General features: G+C 36.3%; 4 protein-coding genes across 12 annotated transcripts in view; 3 read left to right on the forward strand and 1 right to left on the reverse strand.

The window, feature by feature from the left end:
* Window positions 1-3697, forward strand: part of LOC110799138 (ABC transporter A family member 10) — a 28881-nt gene extending 25184 nt beyond the window's left edge. For all 8 annotated transcript variants that reach the window (XM_056830492.1, XM_022004346.2, XM_056830489.1 and 5 more), the window contains 3 exons: window positions 30-135; window positions 2989-3077; window positions 3190-3697. In XM_056830492.1, the coding sequence (XP_056686470.1) occupies window positions 30-135; window positions 2989-3077; window positions 3190-3489 (495 nt within the window). In that variant the 3' untranslated portion in view covers window positions 3490-3697. The remainder of the gene's footprint in view (window positions 1-29; window positions 136-2988; window positions 3078-3189) is intronic.
* LOC110799166 (syntaxin-124-like) lies at window positions 148-2980 on the forward strand. Its single transcript, XM_022004384.2, has one exon. The coding sequence runs from the start codon at window positions 1776-1778 to the stop codon at window positions 2688-2690; it is 915 nt and encodes a 304-aa protein (XP_021860076.1). The 5' UTR covers window positions 148-1775; the 3' UTR covers window positions 2691-2980.
* Window positions 3651-9708, reverse strand: LOC110799149 (ABC transporter A family member 2). 2 transcript variants are annotated; one of them, XM_056830485.1, is made up of 16 exons: window positions 9049-9706; window positions 8083-8314; window positions 7799-7977; window positions 7315-7500; window positions 7127-7222; window positions 6874-7056; window positions 6452-6611; window positions 6139-6365; window positions 5537-5654; window positions 5352-5428; window positions 5165-5254; window positions 4921-5064; window positions 4526-4807; window positions 4377-4457; window positions 4124-4300; window positions 3651-4005 (listed from the first exon to the last, which is right to left on the reverse strand). In XM_056830485.1, exons 1-16 carry the CDS (start codon window positions 9409-9411, stop codon window positions 3745-3747), a joined length of 2856 nt encoding a protein of 951 aa, XP_056686463.1. In that variant the 5' UTR covers window positions 9412-9706; the 3' UTR covers window positions 3651-3744. The 2 variants fall into 2 exon arrangements, with proteins under 2 accessions (XP_056686463.1, XP_056686464.1); XM_056830486.1 differs by lacking the exon at window positions 4921-5064 and having other exon boundaries at window positions 9049-9708.
* Window positions 9709-10820: 1112 nt separating this feature from the next.
* LOC110798604 (ABC transporter A family member 7) lies at window positions 10821-18118 on the forward strand. Its single transcript, XM_022003796.2, has 18 exons — window positions 10821-11152; window positions 11789-12083; window positions 12668-12738; window positions 12839-12950; window positions 13029-13130; window positions 13223-13338; window positions 13437-13595; window positions 13889-14051; window positions 14143-14268; window positions 14354-14437; window positions 14588-14922; window positions 15043-15243; window positions 15648-15757; window positions 15884-15968; window positions 16150-16278; window positions 16403-16508; window positions 16612-16700; window positions 17495-18118. Exons 1-18 carry the CDS (start codon window positions 11075-11077, stop codon window positions 17780-17782), a joined length of 2649 nt encoding a protein of 882 aa, XP_021859488.2. The 5' UTR covers window positions 10821-11074; the 3' UTR covers window positions 17783-18118.

The following is an 18118-nucleotide window of genomic DNA, read 5'->3' on the forward strand; positions in this document are numbered from 1 at the left end:
GTGTATCCTAATATTAAAATTTTGGATAGATTGTTTACCTGGATGAACCAAGTACTGGGCTAGACCCAGCTTCCAGAAATAGTCTATGGAATGTTGTGAAGCGTGCAAAGAAAAACCGAGCAATTCTTCTCACGAGTAAGTATCTAGTACTCCATACTACTTTACAAACTTAGTCGCATCATATGTTATATATTTCCCGATTCTAAAGCTTAAACAGTACTCCGAAGCTTCAATTGTCACTAGAAATGCTAGTTTATCCTCTCTTTCTAGACTCTGATAATATTGACAAATAGTAGACCAGTGCATATAATCTATATGTTGACTTACTTCGAAACAATTAGGAAATGGAAAGTGAGAAAAAACCCTACGTATGTCACATTGTTCACATTGAGACCACACTGCATGAATCATGACGGATATTCACTGATACACAGAAGTCTTTGAAATAGAGACGGATTTTCCCTCTAGTTTTTCTTGTGTCGTCTCTTTTTCCTGTATATTGCTTGTTTCTAGCCTTTGTGTTACATGTCTGATATCAAAGATAGTGTTACCTAATTCGCAATGCGCTTCAATACAAGGTACAAGTACAAACACTCAATCGAACAAGAATGGGCTAACTAAGCTTGTTTTTTTCTTCTTCTTTTTTTTGGTGAAAACGGAAACATTGTACCAATTCAGGTGTTTGAGATTGTCGATTGATTTTGGTGACCCTGAATAGGAAACATTTCAAAAACACTCCCTCCGTCCAGATGTAATAGTGGAATCGATTCTGGATGGAGGGACTGCATAATTTCTTTACATAAACATTATACTCACTCTAGATCTGGAACTATAATACATCGATTCCGTCCATTTGACTTTTGTAGATAACCATTTGTAATTGCATCCATGATATGCCATGTCTGCCGAGGTGGAAGGTTTTATGTTACATTTTACAAGAAACTTGGAATCATGTCGCATTTTTGGTATCTTATTAAAATGATCAAGCTTATAGGCAGAGCACAAACCCAAAATATAATATTTTACAATAGCCTTAATAATTTAGGAGTGCTTCCCATGTCTCCTCTAGATTATCAGTTAGTATTCTTAGTTGTGATCACATTGTCAGTTTGGTAGGTGACAACAGGAGCAAACGTCAGAAACACCAAAATCAAATTAACTATGTTACTCGAACTTTTTATTTTGACTCAAGTATCTTGTGTCCGTCTCGGATATTCGACACTTGAACACTTTTTAGGGGACACTTTATTTTGGGCCAAAATCATGATTTCTCTTTCCACAAAATAGCTGAGTCGGACACTTGGATCGGACATGTACCTGTGTCGGACGCGAGAATCCGAGTCCAAGAAACATAGCACATTAGGATGAAAAGAAAATTGAAACAAGAAAGGAAAATGCAGCTCCAAAGTATGGGAATTATAGTCTGCTGCCAAAATGTTAAACAAAGGAAAAGCTGGAATGTCAACATTCACCACAATAATCTGATAACAAAACTTCCTAAATTTATTTCCGATGACAAATTAAAGAAGTAAAAAATGTTGGATAATTTATGATAAAAAAATGTTATGACAAAGTCAAATGACTATATCTTAGTATTTTTGAGGAATATATTTTCAAGATCATTAGATTCTACAAAGTGGTGGAAATGATGACTCCCCATTACCTGTATTCGCGCTTATATGGTACAGGTCCTTCAGTTAGCCTGTTCTTTGTTGTCATAAGACCCAAATAGGAGGAAAACAGAAGATTATAGTTAATACTCTACACTAGGCAAGATGAATGACTTGTTTTCGAACTCATTCAAGAGGTATGCGAATCTGAAGGATCAAGCACAGCGCGATGATTTGGAGTTAGGGAGTCAGACTGGTGCCAACCTCGACAAGTTCTTTGAGGATGTGGATGGTGTCAAGGGTGACATGGGAAATGTAGATAAGCTTTACAAGAGGCTCCAAGAAGCCAATGAGGAATGCAAGATCGCGACTAATGCGAAGGCGGTCAAAGACCTCAGGGCTCGAATGGATATTGATGTAGAACAAGTCTTGAAACGAGTCAAGATCATCAAAGGGAAACTAGAAGCTCTTGACAGATCCAATGTAGCCCACAGGAACCTACCAGGGTGTGGTCCGGGGTCCTCAGCTGACCGGACACGCACCTCCGTGGTGAGTGGCTTAGGGAAGAAGCTCAAGGACATGATGGATAACTTCCAAACACTTAGGTCAAAAATGTCAGCTGAATATAAGGAGACAGTAGAAAGGAGGTACTTTACCATAACAGGGGAGAAGGCAGAGGAGGAGACTATAGAGAAGTTGATCGAGAGTGGAGAGAGTGAATCGTTCCTTCAAAAGGCTATCCAACAACAAGGAAGAGGTCAGATAATGGACACGGTGAAGGAGATACAAGAGAGGCATGATGCAATCAAGGAGATTGAGAAGAATTTGTTAGAGTTACATCAAGTTTTCTTGGACATGGCTGCTCTTGTAGAAGCTCAAGGCCAACAGCTTAATGATATCGCTAGCAATGTGAATCGGGCTAGCTCTTTCGTGAGCCATGGGGCTAATGAGCTCGTAGTGGCTAAGGATCACCAAAAGAATAGTCGGAAATGGACTTGCATTGCCATCATCCTTGGAGTTATCCTTGTTATAGTTATCTTGTTTCCCATCTTGTACTCTACTCTTCTTGTGCCCCGTTAGTTAAGGAGTAGGAATTACTTTTACAATTCGTTCATTTTTCTTTTGACATTTGTTTCAAATGCTCTATGTGATATTTACGTTTTAAATTGGCTGCATCAGTCTATCTTTATTAAGGCCACTCTGACTAGTAAGTGAAACAGTAACAGAAGTAATCAATATCGCCATCCCGTCCTATTTTTGTGGGAAATTTAGATCTAAAAGTAAACTAGTCAATCATCCATTTACACATATCATTGTATTACCAGAGAAAGGTTTTGAGATTTGGCAAATTCAGACACTTTTTTGTAATATTTTCCAGCTCATTCAATGGAAGAGGCCGAGGCTCTTTGTGATAGACTAGGAGTCTTTGTTGATGGTGCTCTGTGCTGTATAGGAAATCCAAAAGAGGTAAGTTTCATACAAAATTATTAACAGTTCATGTTCTAATCTTATCATTTAACTGTTAGGTTTCTTTTTCGTGTACCTGAAAAATAGTGGTTGTATTGATGGTGTATGACAGCTAAAAGCTAGATACGGAGGTTACTTCCTCTTTACAATGACTACTACTCAAAGTAACGATACAGAGGTGGAGAATATGGTGTTAAGCCTTTGCAACAATGCTCAGAAAACCTACCATTTGGGCGGTACTCAAAAATTTGAGCTGCCCAAGCATGAAGTCCGCCTTGCTGATATTTTCCAGCTTGTTGAGGATGCAAAAAGTAAGTTTCCTGTTCAGGCTTGGGCTCTGGCCGACACAACCCTAGAGGATGTCTTCATCAAGGTCACTCGTCAGGCTCAAGCTACTTCTTCTGACGAGTGATCATTTTTCTAGGTTTTTTCTTTCTTTCCAACTACATGTTTTAGTTCTAGATTTTTCATTTTTAGGTTAGTATATTTGGTAAAGCTGTACTTTAGAACATCTCCCTTTCCCATGAAAGTAAGGAATTGTATATAGCCTGTAGTAATAGCTGTGAATGATGGTTTATAGATTCAATAATGATCTATTGATCTTAATAGCTTCAGCTTTACATCAAATCTTGGGTTTTACACTTAAAATCGAGGATCATAACTTGGTCTATGAATGGAAGCTAGTGTCGGATAATTGACTAGGATCAATCACCCTTCCCACTGTTCCTTCTGGTTTCCCCAAAGACCTCGGATGAGCCACAGGGAGACTTGGTTGTACATTTGGAGGAACTGGCCTCTCGGTTGAATGTCCTGAAATGCAGAGTGCACCTGAGTCGTTCTGTTCCCAATGTACTTCGACCATAATGCCTCGAGGATTCTCTGCAGTCTCGGATCCTGGAATCGCCACATACCTAGCTCCCACAGGTACCTGCATTACTTCAAAATAATTAACTTCCTAAATGTATAATGTCTAAAGATTGTTTCTATATTTGGCAAAACATTTTCCAGATTTGGAAATATATTAACTTGAACATGATTGAACTTGCCTGAACAAGTGTCCCAGATGATAGAGTAAGAGTCTTTGTTCGTCCCTCAGCTGCAGCACTTTCTAACTCTGCCTGCCTTGCAATGTTCAGAAAAACTTCTTCCAGAGTTGTTAAGCCAAGTTGGATGTCTGCTACACCAAATTCTTGCTGTTTATCTTGAAGTTCTCCGAGAGTTTCCTGACAAAAAAGTAAACATGCCCATGAAAATCTGTTGCTGTTTACATAATTAGATATATCAGAGCAAGTGTTTTACCTTCAGAAGGGGCTCTTTCTGACGGGGAATTTCAAATGTAAGGTATGCATTGTTCTCCTCCTTCGGGGAAACTCCCAAGTTCTGTTAAAACCATGAAAATACGTTTACTTCTGCAGAGAAACGAAGAACAGAGAGTTTTCATAACTTACATGTCTGAAGAACTCCTTCACTGTCTCCTTATGAGCTGAATTTTCTGCAGAGTTGTCATTTTTTAAGCTCAGGTTAGCACTAAAACCAGTCCCAAACCGTGTTTTCAGTCTGATTGAGGTCCCAATACAGCGGAGCCTTCCCTTGGCCATGATACCTAAGCGATCCCCTAGAATATCAGCTTCCTCCATTGAGTGTGTTGTTAGAATAACAACCCTTCCCCTCTTTGCATTTTCTATTATGTCCCATACGTGCCTCCTGCTTATTGGATCCATACCTGTTGTCTGCAACCCAAACAAAAAACGCTTCTGAAAAATGCTTCAAAACTTTCTTGGAAGTCTTTTATGTAACTAGTTATTAGTAATGATGTTACTACTTATGCAATGGTTTGGTTTACCGGTTCATCCAAAATTACTAATTTAGGGTCGCCAAGGAGAGCAGATGCAACACTGAGGCGGCGCCTCATTCCTCCACTGTAACTACCAGCTCTCACTTTGGCAGAATTTGTTAGTCTCGCTCCCTCCAGCGAATGCTTTACAGCCTAGGGTTTTACCATGATGAAATATAAAAACTCTTCTGTCACATAAACGTATAAGCTAGCTAGATAAGCATGTCCTGCATCAAAGTCGTCTAATACAAACCTCTGTAATTGATGCAGGCTGTAGTCCTTTTATTCTAGCAAACAGCTGCAGATTCTCTTCACCCGTCAATTCATTCCAAAGAACGTCAAACTAAGAAAAAATAAACTGAAAATGCATTAGACTCGAATCTCTTTTCTTCTTTACGGCACTGTCAGGGGTAAAGCGGGCAAGTAACATCAAGTATTACCTGGGGACAAACTCCTATAAGTTTCCGAATATTTGACATTCCAACAGAGCTTCTTATGGAGTTTCTGTAAATTATTGCTGTGAACACAATTGGTTATTTTAGTCCCAAGTCATTTGATATATATGTCAAAACAAGAAGAAAGGCTAGATAGGTGAGAAAATGAGAAGTAATCAGACAGTTTATACCGTCTCCTGCTGTGACTGAGGTTATGCCTGTCAAACAATTGATTGCAGTAGTTTTTCCTGCTCCATTTGGTCCCAGAAGACAAAAGAGTTCATCCTGAGGCAAATTTATATATAAACCCTGATAGAAATAAGCACGAAATAGTCAGAAATTTTTGACTGGCATGAAACTTTCTGCAAAAGAAAGTCTGCTCATCGATTCATTTCTGTATGCCAAACTCGAGGTTGCTCTGTTACATTTAATATTTTTCATTTAGGCTCCACTTGTTTCAACGGAAAACAATTTTCAAGGGAAACTAGTTTTCCTTTGTTTATAAGGGATTAGAGTGGAAAATGAGAGGAGAGAAAAGGAAATATAAGGGATTAGAGTGGAAAATGTGACATTCCTTCTTTTCAAAAGTAAAGTTGATTTTCCTTTAGAAAAAGTTGTTTTCCATCTTTGGGAAAATTGTTTTCCACCCTTAACAAAACAAACAACGAAAATGTGGGAAAATCATTTTCCGGAAAAGTGTTTTTCGCAAAACAAACGGAGCCTTAATTGTCAAAAGGGTGGCAAGTACCAAATATTTTGATGTAAAATGCCTAGGAAGAAGAGAAGATGATACCTTGATGGCATGGAAAGGATCAGTCTTATAGCATTTGCAGCAGCAACCAAAGTTCAGTTTTCCGGGATAAGTCTTCACTAGACCGCGGATCTGAACAGCAATGTTAGGATCAATTTCATCTGATCTCATGCTCTGTTTCACGTCATTTTCTTCCTCAAGAACATCCACATCACCTGGAGTAATATTGTCAAGCGCAGACTCCGAATGAAAGCAGTCACATATACCTCCTGATAACAAAAACATGGTCATGAAAAAGAGGTCAGTAAATTCCTTTATCAACAAACAGAAGCTCAACTGCTCAAGTTTCTTGTACCTGAAGTCCTGTTCCCTTCTATTCCTACCCAGTATCTCGGGTTCAGAAAGTAGAGCAGTGATTTCTTTGTACCATTGTTGCTAGGTATTACATTGTCAAAGTACAATGCCAAAAGAAACCAGCACACAAAAGTGTATATAAGCCGCATGTAGATATCATTCTGCACAAAGAAACAACCGGTTTATAACAGGCACTGATCTAGTAAAGTAGTAAGACAAGAATCTAAGGGTGCGTTCTACTGATTTTCACTTATTTTTTCTGAACTTATCTGAACTTATTAGAACTTATCAAAACTTATTTTAGTTATAAATTGTATTTGGTCAACTCTTATTTTTCCTAAACTTATCTTATCTGAACTTAACTGAATTTATCTGAACTTATTTTTCCTGAAATAAATGGAAATAAGGTAAACAGATTCATACCATTGTATAGTAACAATCAGAATCACCAGTAGGACACTTTGCTCGATTACTCCAGCTAATCCCGGGACTGTTATCTGATCCAGTTGCGGTGACAAGCATCTGGAGTGCATGCGATAGTAAACATGGTGGGAGAAAGTATAGCATCCTTGATTTCTTGGAGGCACCAGATACTATAGCAGTAATCTGCAACATCAAGTTTATGCATTAACAAGAAGTTACCAGAAACTTTAATATTATTATGTGGAAGAGTAACCTGTAATATTATTCCAATGAGAAAAATCCAGAATCCTGCTCTGAATGCAGAAGATGACTTGCTCAGAAAAGCAGATAGCATAAAGGCGAAACTGGTCTGTAAAAAAACATCCAAGAAAAGTTGGGGGAAAAAACATAATCGATGAAGTTAAAAATCATTTGAGATGTTTAAGGGGAATGAGTATGTACCATATTCAATTGGAACAGGAAGAAAAGAAGGAACATTATTGCAAAACTGTTGTGCAAGAAAAAACTGAACTGTAATATCATCCCAGATAGGAGAGTACAAAGTGATAAAATGAGAATGACAAAGATCTCCCAAACAAGCCACGAGACCCAATACGCAGAATCATAGAGCCCCATTATGTTCATTGCCTGATAAAACCAGATAGTAATAGTATCAGTACATCAGATATCAGTTGTCAGAAGTTCTGAATTATTAGATTCAGATTTCTACCCTGGTGTTCTTTCTGAATCTAATTTGGATTATACACCCGGGTGCACACTGTCCATTGTGCACCCTGATGAACACTCATTGAGCATCTAAGGAACATAAATAATGATTTTAATGTACATGTACAAGTGGAAAATTTGAACTATACGTTCATTTAAAAACAGGATGCAGCGTGAGTATTGTGCACCCTGGTGCATAAACTATATTTTGAATTTTTACCTGCCGTAGTTTCATTTCTTTCTCCAGGACAATAGAAGTAACTTGAAACACAAAAGGAAACATGGCAATGGTGAACAAAAACAACGGTGCAAGGAATTCTAAGCCAGACGAGTTGTATCCTAGAGTTTCTGCATGGTGCGGCAGTTCCTTCAATCTCACAGTCCAGCTAAAACTTTGATCTAAATTAAACCAGAAGAATTCAAGTAAAATTAAGACAAGTATATCTCAGAGTTTCATCAAATGTCAGACTTGATTGTCAAAGACATGCAGTTGATAAGGAATACCTGCCAAAACTGATCTAGCAAGTTCGCGTTCAGCAGCAATTTGAAGAGGGATTTGAAACTGTAATGTGGGATTTTCAGACTTGCCTCTAATTGATGTAGTTGTATAATTAGTTTGAATACCATATCCCATTACACTACCAGTTTTCTCAACAAAATGCAGAGCTACTGGGCAACGTAAAGGGTCGTTATAAAGCCAGGCATCAACTTCATCTGGTGTTCCAAATGATCTAACCTGCATGTTCATACACATAGCAAACATTCACTACCGCGATAAATTTCAAATTAATTTGTTTTACAATCACCTTCAGTATTTCATAACATAAAACTGGTACTCAATTATTTGAACATCATCAACACTAACACTAAAGCACTACCCCCGTTACTTCGAAAGAGGCTATGGCCTCGACTGAAGTTAGGGGTGTCTAATGTACGCAGTCTTACCCTTGTAGTAACAAATGAGGTTGTAGTTCTCCCATTTTCTTTCAATTGAGTTCCTTTTAAGAGTGGAGAATTTCTCCATTTTTCCTAGGTGGTGAGGCATTTTCATATATAAATTGACAAAATATATTGTCGGAATATAAAATATACAGTCTTCTTAATAAGAAATTTCAATTTTTTTTTTTATATAGTAAAGAACATTTTCTTCCCTATTCCTTACCTCCTCTTTTCTCTCCTCCCATTCATCTTTTTTCTTTTCTCTCTAAATTTCAACTTTACAATTGTGTTCTCCTTTAAAAAATTGGTTTCGCCAAAAGTAATTTTCCATCGAATTTGTTTTCCTTTCCTCCTCCAAAATCTAAGAAATATATATGGTCCAAAAAGCAAGAAATTATTTGTTTCCAAATTGACAATTTCCCATTTCAATTCAATTCACCGGAAACTTAGCATTGACAGAAATAATTTCTTTAGATTATAAAATAATATATATAAAAAAAATAATAAAATAAAGAAAATGATGATAATAACCTTGTAGGGAGGAATGGTACGACCAGGATTATTAGCCATGATACGTGACACAATGTCGTGTGCCTTAAGGCTAGTGTTACCACTCCAAACAAAGTCAAAACACGGCCGCCGAATGTGAAACTTGGTCTCACAGGGTGGAATCGACGACGGCGTATTGATCACCGGAGGATTCCTCAACTCCGGCGAAGTAGAAGGATGACGGCGAGACTTGTCGACGGCGAAAAGGAAAAGGAGAAAGATGAAAGGTGCAAACAATTGAAGCAATGAGGAGTACTTGCTCCTCATTGCTAACCATAGGTTCTTCTTCACAAGAGCATTCCCTTGTTGGATCATCAATGGTACTCCTCTGTTAAGTGTTCCCATTTTGTTTTTTGGACTTTTTTTTTGTGTTGATTTTTTGGGGGGAGTTTAATAGTTTATATATAGTTATAAATGAATAGATTACTATTTACAATTCATCATGATTTTGAAATTAATCTAAATACGAAGTGCTCGTACTAACGAAAGGTAATCGGTCTATTACGGATCGGGTGTAATAGGTTCTAGCCTAGACGATAATATTTTGGTTTTTTTTTTCTTCAGGTCACTTAGATTTTTGTCGGATGTTGGCCGGATCGGGTCAGTTTTAACAAAAGGTCTTGCGTGCACAAGGTGCACAATAAATTTATTGTACACCAAGATAACTTTAACCATTTTTTTTGTAACTTTAACTTAGTTTTGATTAACTTTTATATTTGTAAAAAAAAATTGATAGATAAATATTTTAAAGGGTTAAATTATTAATTTTATACATTATTAGTGATTTTGAAGAAATAAGTTTACTAAAATAAAAAAATTTATCACTTAAAAATAGATAACTTTTGCATATATATGCTTAACTTTTAAGCATTTTGAGTAAACTTTTACTCCGGTGTACAATATTTATTGTACACCCAAATAAGAATTTGTGCAGTTTTAACAGCACCGAAGCTGATATCCATTTTTTTTATAGGTGGATAAATATTTGATGACCATTTTCATAAAGTTTTTTTTTTTTGAAAAGCGCCGGATGTGTAGTATGTTACATGTCAATTGTCATGCTCACTTTAATCGTGGTTGTTCGGTTACATGTAAACATCCTATGAAGGTTCAATACTAGATACTTAACTCGTTCATCACTTAGTCGGAATTAAAAAATATCACTTTTTATGTTATTACCAACCAAATAAGTACAAGTGTGCGTTAGAATTTTGTGTGGTTTCGTTTGCTTGAACGCGTTTATCAACTTATAAAAATTAGAAATTCTTTAACCCAAATATAACGTAATTCTTTAAAATTCTTGAAAATAGAAAAATGTACATTTATGTTTTTCAATAACTCAAAAAAGGTGGGAAAACAATAAGGCGCATTGATATCTAGGTTGATTGTTTTCCCATTGACCATTTTCCCCAACTTCAGCTAAATTTGAATTTACCATATTTGAATGAATTTATTTCTCATTTAATATCAAGAAATATCAATTGAAATCAAATCTTCTTTATACTCTAATAACCTCTGCAAAATATTCCATCAAAATTAGAAAAGATCGACATTTTGTTTTGCTTAATGAGAAAAGATACATCCACTTACTAAAGTCGGATAGCAGTTTTTTAAAAATTGCCTTAATAAGAAAGAGATCAATTTTTGCTCTACTCAATTAATTATCATCCCAATGAAGTCATTAGGGACTTGAAAACCTTTCCTCCCCCTCTTATATTCCCAACAAGAGAAAATTTAAAATTATATTTTTTCCGGACATCCTAAAATAGAACTCCGCGTTAGCTACACCGATGAACCGAGTCCTAATTATTTTAAGTGACATTCTAAAAGAGTATTTGGAAAAAGGCATGTACATATTATAATGTTTGGACACACGAAATAAAGGACACGGGGTTACATTGTACGTACCACAAAATGCAGAAGATTAATTGATCAAATCCCTGAAATTCTTTCTGAATCTTCTGAAGAAATTATCTGTTTTTTCTTCTTCTGAAATTCTGAGTCGAAAATGGTAAATGCAAACCCAGGAAAAGCGAGTTACTTGGCTCAATCTAATGCACTGCTAAGGAAGAACTTGACTTATCAGGTCTGATTTAGTCCACTCTTCTCTATTACTTTCTCCATTCTTTTGAGTTCTACCACTTCTGCATTTGTTTTTAGTTTGATTAGAAACGGCTACCCACTTCTTATAGATGTCTTTTTAAAATTAGTGATTGATAAATTTAGAATAAATGATTCTAGCTAAACAAATTTTTGTGATTTGGAATTCCCATAAGTTTTCAGTTAAAAAAATTGAATTTTGAAACTAAATTTCAGGCCTTTAGGAACATGGTTAAGGGGAAATGGCAACGTTGAATAAAATTGGTAATTGAGATGCTTGGTGTTTTTATATCCTATAATTGTTTTTGAGTAGTGTATGACTCTGGCTAAATTGTGAAAATTGTTTTTGAGTAGTGTATGACTCGGCTAAATTGTGAAAATTTTCCATGATCATATACTAAAATGAGGTGTTTGAGTATCATACCTATGTCTAAATGTCGAGAATCCGACACGAAGACTTTTGAGTAACATAGTGTACAACATAGTTTACACGTTAAGTTGGCAAGGTTAATTTCGTACTTAAATGGGGAATTATTGGATAAAATCTCCATTTTATTTGATTTCTAAGGTGATTAATTATGTTTTTTGGATGATTATGATGATAATGAGAATGTGAATGCAGAAAAGGAACAAATGCCAGAATTGCTGTCTGTTTGTTTTCCCAGTGCTGATACTAGTGTTACTAGTGGTGCTACAACACTATGTAGACCAAGAACAGAGAAAAGAAAAACCACGGCTGCCACCAGTTCCTCATCCTCCGGAAATGTTACCGGCGTTACAAATTCCGGTGCCGGAAGGTTTGGCCGTGAGATCCAATCATCTTCCATTCCAAGACTTACCAGACCCTTCCTGCAGGAATAACTCTTCCTGTCCTGCTACTTTTCTTTTCACTGCCTCCAACAACTCTTTTGCCAAAGGTAATACAAGTACTTGTACATCCCCCTCCTTTACGCGCTAAGGGCATATTTGGTATAAACTTGGAAAGGAAATCAATAGGAAGGGGGAAAGGGTATTAGTGGTTTGGTATACATTAGAAAAGGAATCACTTGAACAAATCGGGGATTGAGGAAGGTAACAGTATTGTTACCATAGGGTTGGGAGAGGTAACAAATGGTGGTAATGGTTACCCTTAGGAAATGAATTGTGTTACAACTCCTCTCGTACCAAACATTAGGTAATGGAAATGGTTAATTGATTCCATTTCCATCACTTAAAAACTCTATACCATACATGCTCTAAATGCTAACCTTTTTCACGTTGTACCCCTGTACTTTTGCAAATTTTGCGTACTGCTGTTCACAACTAACAATGTGCAGCTCGCTCGGTGTTAGTCACAATGCATTAGTAGTAGGATGTTCTTCGCGTATGGAGGGTGTCACGTGTTTTTGGATTAGCCATTGCCAATGCATTAGTAGTAGGATGCTTAAATGATGTTATAGTTCAGTGTTAGTTTCGCAATATGTTAGTAATTATTGGTGAAACTATCATGCTTGGTATGTAGGTGTGGTTGATGGCATGTTTTCAACTGCCACTTCAGTGAATTCGTCAGACCAGCTCGATCTCCTTGTCTTGGTAAGCCTATCTTTAGTGAAGAAATATGTCATTGAGAGTTCTCTGCAAGTTAGATTTTTCAATGTGGCAATAATCTTTTTTTCTGGTTGAATTGGTATAGGGAACCGATTCTCCTGATTATCTTTCTGATGACAACTTTCATCTCTATTACCTCCAAAACAACTGCAACAAGAGATCATCAATTTCTTTAACCATCAACAGAAAAAGCATTGGTAAGATTTGGCCTTGATTTCATTCTTACTCGGTTTGTTTATATGAATTCTGTTTTAATAAGTTAATCCTCTACTCAGAGTTAAAATGCATGGAAGGGCTGACATTGTGGAGGAATAGCATGTCTGACATCAATGATGACATATTTAAGGCCGAGGAGGAGATGAGTGAGTTTGCTGGAGGTTGGTTGATTTAAGGCCGTATGAGTAATTCATTAAAACTACTATGTATGTGATAAAGATTTAAGTATTTCTTTTCCCTTGTCATTGTACAGCTTTTGATCTTCTGAACTCCGACAGCAGCAGTTTCAATGTGATTGTATGGTACAAAACTGTTTACAACTTTTTATCTGATTCTGCATCTGAAATCCCTGTGCGGTTCCTGAACATGGTAATAAGCTATCTGCTTTCATTTTCAGGCTCAAATATTGTCTCTACCATTTAAGTAACGGAGATCTTAGTGACAAAAGCTTTGTACTTAATCTGCAGGTATCCAATGCTTATCTTCAACTGTTACGAGGGAAAGGTTCACAGATACCAGTAGAGTTTATCAAAGATATGCCAACACATAACTACTTGAACCAACCCAACTTTGTGACATTGATGAGTACACTCTTGTTCATATGGATTATCATCTGGTTATTCCCTGTAAGTCCCTTCTGGAATTCATATTTTATTTTGCAAAGTATGAATGCTCTAATTATGCATTCAAGCTGCTAGCCTCTAACTTTGTACTATTTCCTTCTTGCATCGAAAAGTCTGATGTAAATAGCCTAAATTGAATAATAGTACTTGTTAGATAGTTTACTTGATGTATATTGTATCAAACCGAACACTAAGAAAGTCACATTATCTTATAAAAACTTAATGCTGTTAAATAAAATTTCAGTAAATTTTCAAGTACATGAAGACCATTCTTTCTTTCTTTTTCTGGTTTTCAGGTGATGTTGCAAGCTCTGGTTTATGAAAAGCAACATAAACTCCGGATCATGATGAAAATGCATGGACTCGGTGATAGAGCTTATTGGACTATCTCATATGGCTATTTTGCCATTGTCTCTTCAATCTATATGCTATGTTTTGTAGCTTTTGGTTCTCTTTTAGGTAATATTACATGCATCATCTACCTTCTTCGTTCACAAAATCCTTTCAAGTTTATTATACATAGTTTTTACTTTTTTTTTTTTGGTTGCAGGACTAAGTTTCTTTACATCCAATGACTACACCATCCAGTTTGTGTTTTATTTTGTTTATGCAAACTTGCAAGTTTCTGTGACCTTTCTAGCGGCAGGGCTATTCTCCAATGTCAAGACAGCTTCAGGTGTGCTTGTTATCTGTTAAATTACCTTATATCATGCATATAGTAGGTTGCTGCAGTAAACTAAAGGTTTTCTTATTCGCTGTAGTTGTGGGATATCTGCTTGTATTTGTTACTGGTTTGTTGGGGAACTTTCTTTTCCAGAGCTTGCTTGAAGAACCCTCATTCCCAAGTAAGTTCGACAAATTTAATGTCTGATGCATTTTAATCAGTTAATCTGAAAGTCTGAAACATCTAACCAATTAACAAGATAATTTTGAGCTGCATATATATATATATATATGTATGTCTTATTGTGATTGTATATACCTTCATATTTTAGGAATATGGGTGATTATTCTTGAGTTGTTTCCTGGATTTTCATCATTCCGTGGGCTATACGAGCTACAACAATATGCTTTCGAAGGAAGTATGGTAGGCGATAGAGGCATGGAGTGGAAAGACTTGAATAACCCTGAAAATGGAATGAGAGAGGTCATGATTATCATGTTAATAGAGTGGATGCTCACTGTAATTTTAGCGTATTATATTGACCGACTGTCTTCATCATCTGGAAGTTGTTGGAAGAAGCTTTCATCGTCTTCAAGGCAACCTAAACTTCAGAGTAACGAACCTCAAGTTTCTTTAGAGACTGAAAGTACTGATGTAGTCCAAGAGGTAAATATATAACCTTGATCAGTTCATTTTTTTCTTTTACCTGTAACTTTCTACTATAAGTAAAAGTAAAATTTCTCTTGCAAATTTCTTACACTCCATTCAAATCCCCTTCTGTAATAGAGAGAAACAGTGAAAAGATCAATACTCGAATCAGCTGGAAGTCATGCTATTATCTGTGACAACATCAGGAAAGTGTATCCAGCAAGAGACGGTAACCCTCCACATACTGCAGTCAAAGGGTTGTATCTTGCTTTGCCTCAAGCTGGTTGTTTTGGGATGCTTGGTCCAAATGGTGCAGGAAAAACCTCGTTTATTAGCATGGTGAGTAAGGCTCCATTCTATTGGACTTATTTTGTCTTAACTTATATTATCTAAAGTCTGAACTTAACTGAACTTATTTTAACTTTCTGAACTTATTTTATCAGAAAAAATCTTATTTTGTCCGAAATAAACTTATTTGTGTATAAAAATGTCTGGAACAAAACTTATTTTTTCTGAACTTATATTATTTGAACTTAACTTATCTGAACTTATTTTATCTGAAATAAGTCAAAATAAGTCAAACAGAACAGAGTCTACAGTGTCCAAAGTTCTTCCCTTGTCATGAATTGAATGCTTCATTCATCATTTCATCAGAAGTAGACGCACACTGAAATCTGAAACATTCAATCTTAATACTGCTAAACATAGTTCTTTTGTTTTGCCTTCTCGTTTTGTTCACATAGATGATTGGCCTTACGAAGCCAACCTCTGGCACGGCATTCATAAATGGTTTAGACATAAGAACACACATGGATGAAGTCTACTCTATGATCGGTGTTTGTCCTCAGCATGAGTAAGTACTAGTTCACTCTGTCCTATCCCTTCCCCTACCTGGTTTTTTTTCCTATTCATCTGGTTTTCCCATTCTGAAGATGTATTTAAGCCATTGAATGATTTTCTTTCTCTTGAATTATTGCAGCCTTCTTTGGGAAACTCTAACAGGACGGGAACATCTAATGTTCTATGGTAGACTAAAGAACCTTAAGGGTGCTGCCTTGAAACAGGTGATTCTAAAATACCTATCATGTTGGCCTTAAACGTCTGAAATAATCTCTTCGAAATCTGTATGATAATTTGAAAAAGGTTCTTAGGGATGTATTTTTCGTGTTGGATTAATCGTTAATAACAAATACAGACAGATATAATTAATTCCTAATGTTGATAGTTACTTCTGTCATGGATTAGGCAGTGGAGGAATCTCTGAAAACTGTCAACTTATATTACGGAGGTGTTGCTGACAAACAAACTGGGAAGTACAGTGGTGGCATGAAGAGGAGACTAAGTGTTGCCATTTCCCTAATTGGAGATCCCAAGGTTTGTTATCGCGTTATCATCTAACCCTTTCAACTATTTCTTGTTCCTAAATCCTCGATTAGATTGATGATTGATATCTTAGTAATATATGATGCATGATTCTTGTTTTTTTTCTTAATCCAAGGTTGTATTCATGGATGAACCTAGCACTGGACTAGATCCGGCTTCCAGGAACAATCTGTGGAATGTTGTGAAGCATGCAAAGCAAGATCGAGCCATTGTTCTCACCAGTAATTAATCTTCTCTCTTACTGTAAATTAATTTTTTCACAGACATTCTGCATCATATTGTCATGAATGCCACTGATAATTTATGGCTGAAACCACTGCACAGCACACTCTATGGAAGAAGCTGAGTCTCTTTGTGACCGGTTAGGTATTTTTGTCGATGGCAGCTTACAGTGTATAGCAGACGCTAAAGAGGTTAATCTCTTACACAACTCTCATTTTCTACATGCATCTCCTAAGTTCGGGTTTTGTCTGAATTCATGCATATGTATCTTGTAGAGTTGTAGTAGCGCTTTTTTGGTCTTTCTGTGCAGTAACATGTCTAATTTACTGACAATGTTAAACACATAAAATACTAGATTAGCATGTCTTTCTGTGCATTATCATGTCTAATTTACCGACAAAGTGACAATTTCAAACACTTAAACACGAGATTAGCATGTCATTCTGTGCATTAACATGTCTAATTTACTGACAAAGTGACAATGTTATTACTTAGGCTCCGTTTGTTTTGACAGAAAACAACTTTCCGGAAAATGATTAATTTTCCTTTGTTTGTTTTGTTATGGGTGGAAAACGATTTTCCCAAAGGTTCAAAACAACTTTCTCTAGGGGAAAACCAATTTTCCTTTTGAAAAGAAGGAATGCCACATTTTCCACTCTAATCCCTTACGTTTCCTTTTCTTTTTTCTCATTTCCACTTCTATGTTTTTTTTTTCTTTATAGTTTTTCTTGTAAGGAAACAAACAAAGGAAAACTATTTTTCCTTGAAAATCATTGTCCGTTGAAAGAAACAGAGCCTTAAACACGAGATTAGCATATCTTTATGTGCATTAACAGGTCTAATATGTCCAAGTAGATGAGGGTTATGCCATGTTTCCTTTGTATGTTTCATGTGATTGACTTTTCGTATATACGAAGTATGAAGACTCTATCGTTCATTATTCGACTCTTAATAGTCGTCGTACTTTTAACCGTTGAATTAACAGCTGAAGGCTCGATATGGGGGGATGATGGTGTTCACCATGACAACCACAGTAGACAACAACGCAGAAGTGGAGGAAATGGTGAAGTTGATATCCCCAAATGCCAACAAGATATATCACCTTGCAGGCACTCAAAAGTTTGAGCTCCCGAAAAATGAGGTGAGGATCGCAGATATATTCGAGGCTGTGGAGGTAGCGAAGAGGAGGTTTCCGGTTCACGCGTGGGGGTTAGCAGACACCACTTTAGAAGAAGTCTTCATCAAGGTTGCTAAGGCTGCTTCTTCTGCTTAATTAAGGAACTTGTTGGAGTATCAAGTATCAACTTAAGATTTAATTACATACAAATTGAGACAATTGGAAATCATCAAATAATTTGTTACAAATTCGGGCCCGCTGGGCTCTTGTTGGTCAAATAGCCCAGCAAACTACAACCCAAAACCCAAAATTATTGTCCATTCAATATTTTCCCCTTAAACCATGGGAATTATCGCATTTACTTCTTTTTTTTACAAATTTACATAAAATTTGTTCTCAATTTTCTATACCAATGAGATCTTGGTCGAGTAAAAAATACTAAACAACAGTGTATGATAAGTTATAAATTTGAATCTCCTTTTTATTTGAAAA

The sequence above is a fragment of the Spinacia oleracea genome, chromosome 5, assembly GCF_020520425.1.
Source record: "Spinacia oleracea cultivar Varoflay chromosome 5, BTI_SOV_V1, whole genome shotgun sequence".
NCBI classification, from domain to species: domain Eukaryota; kingdom Viridiplantae; phylum Streptophyta; class Magnoliopsida; order Caryophyllales; family Amaranthaceae; genus Spinacia; species Spinacia oleracea.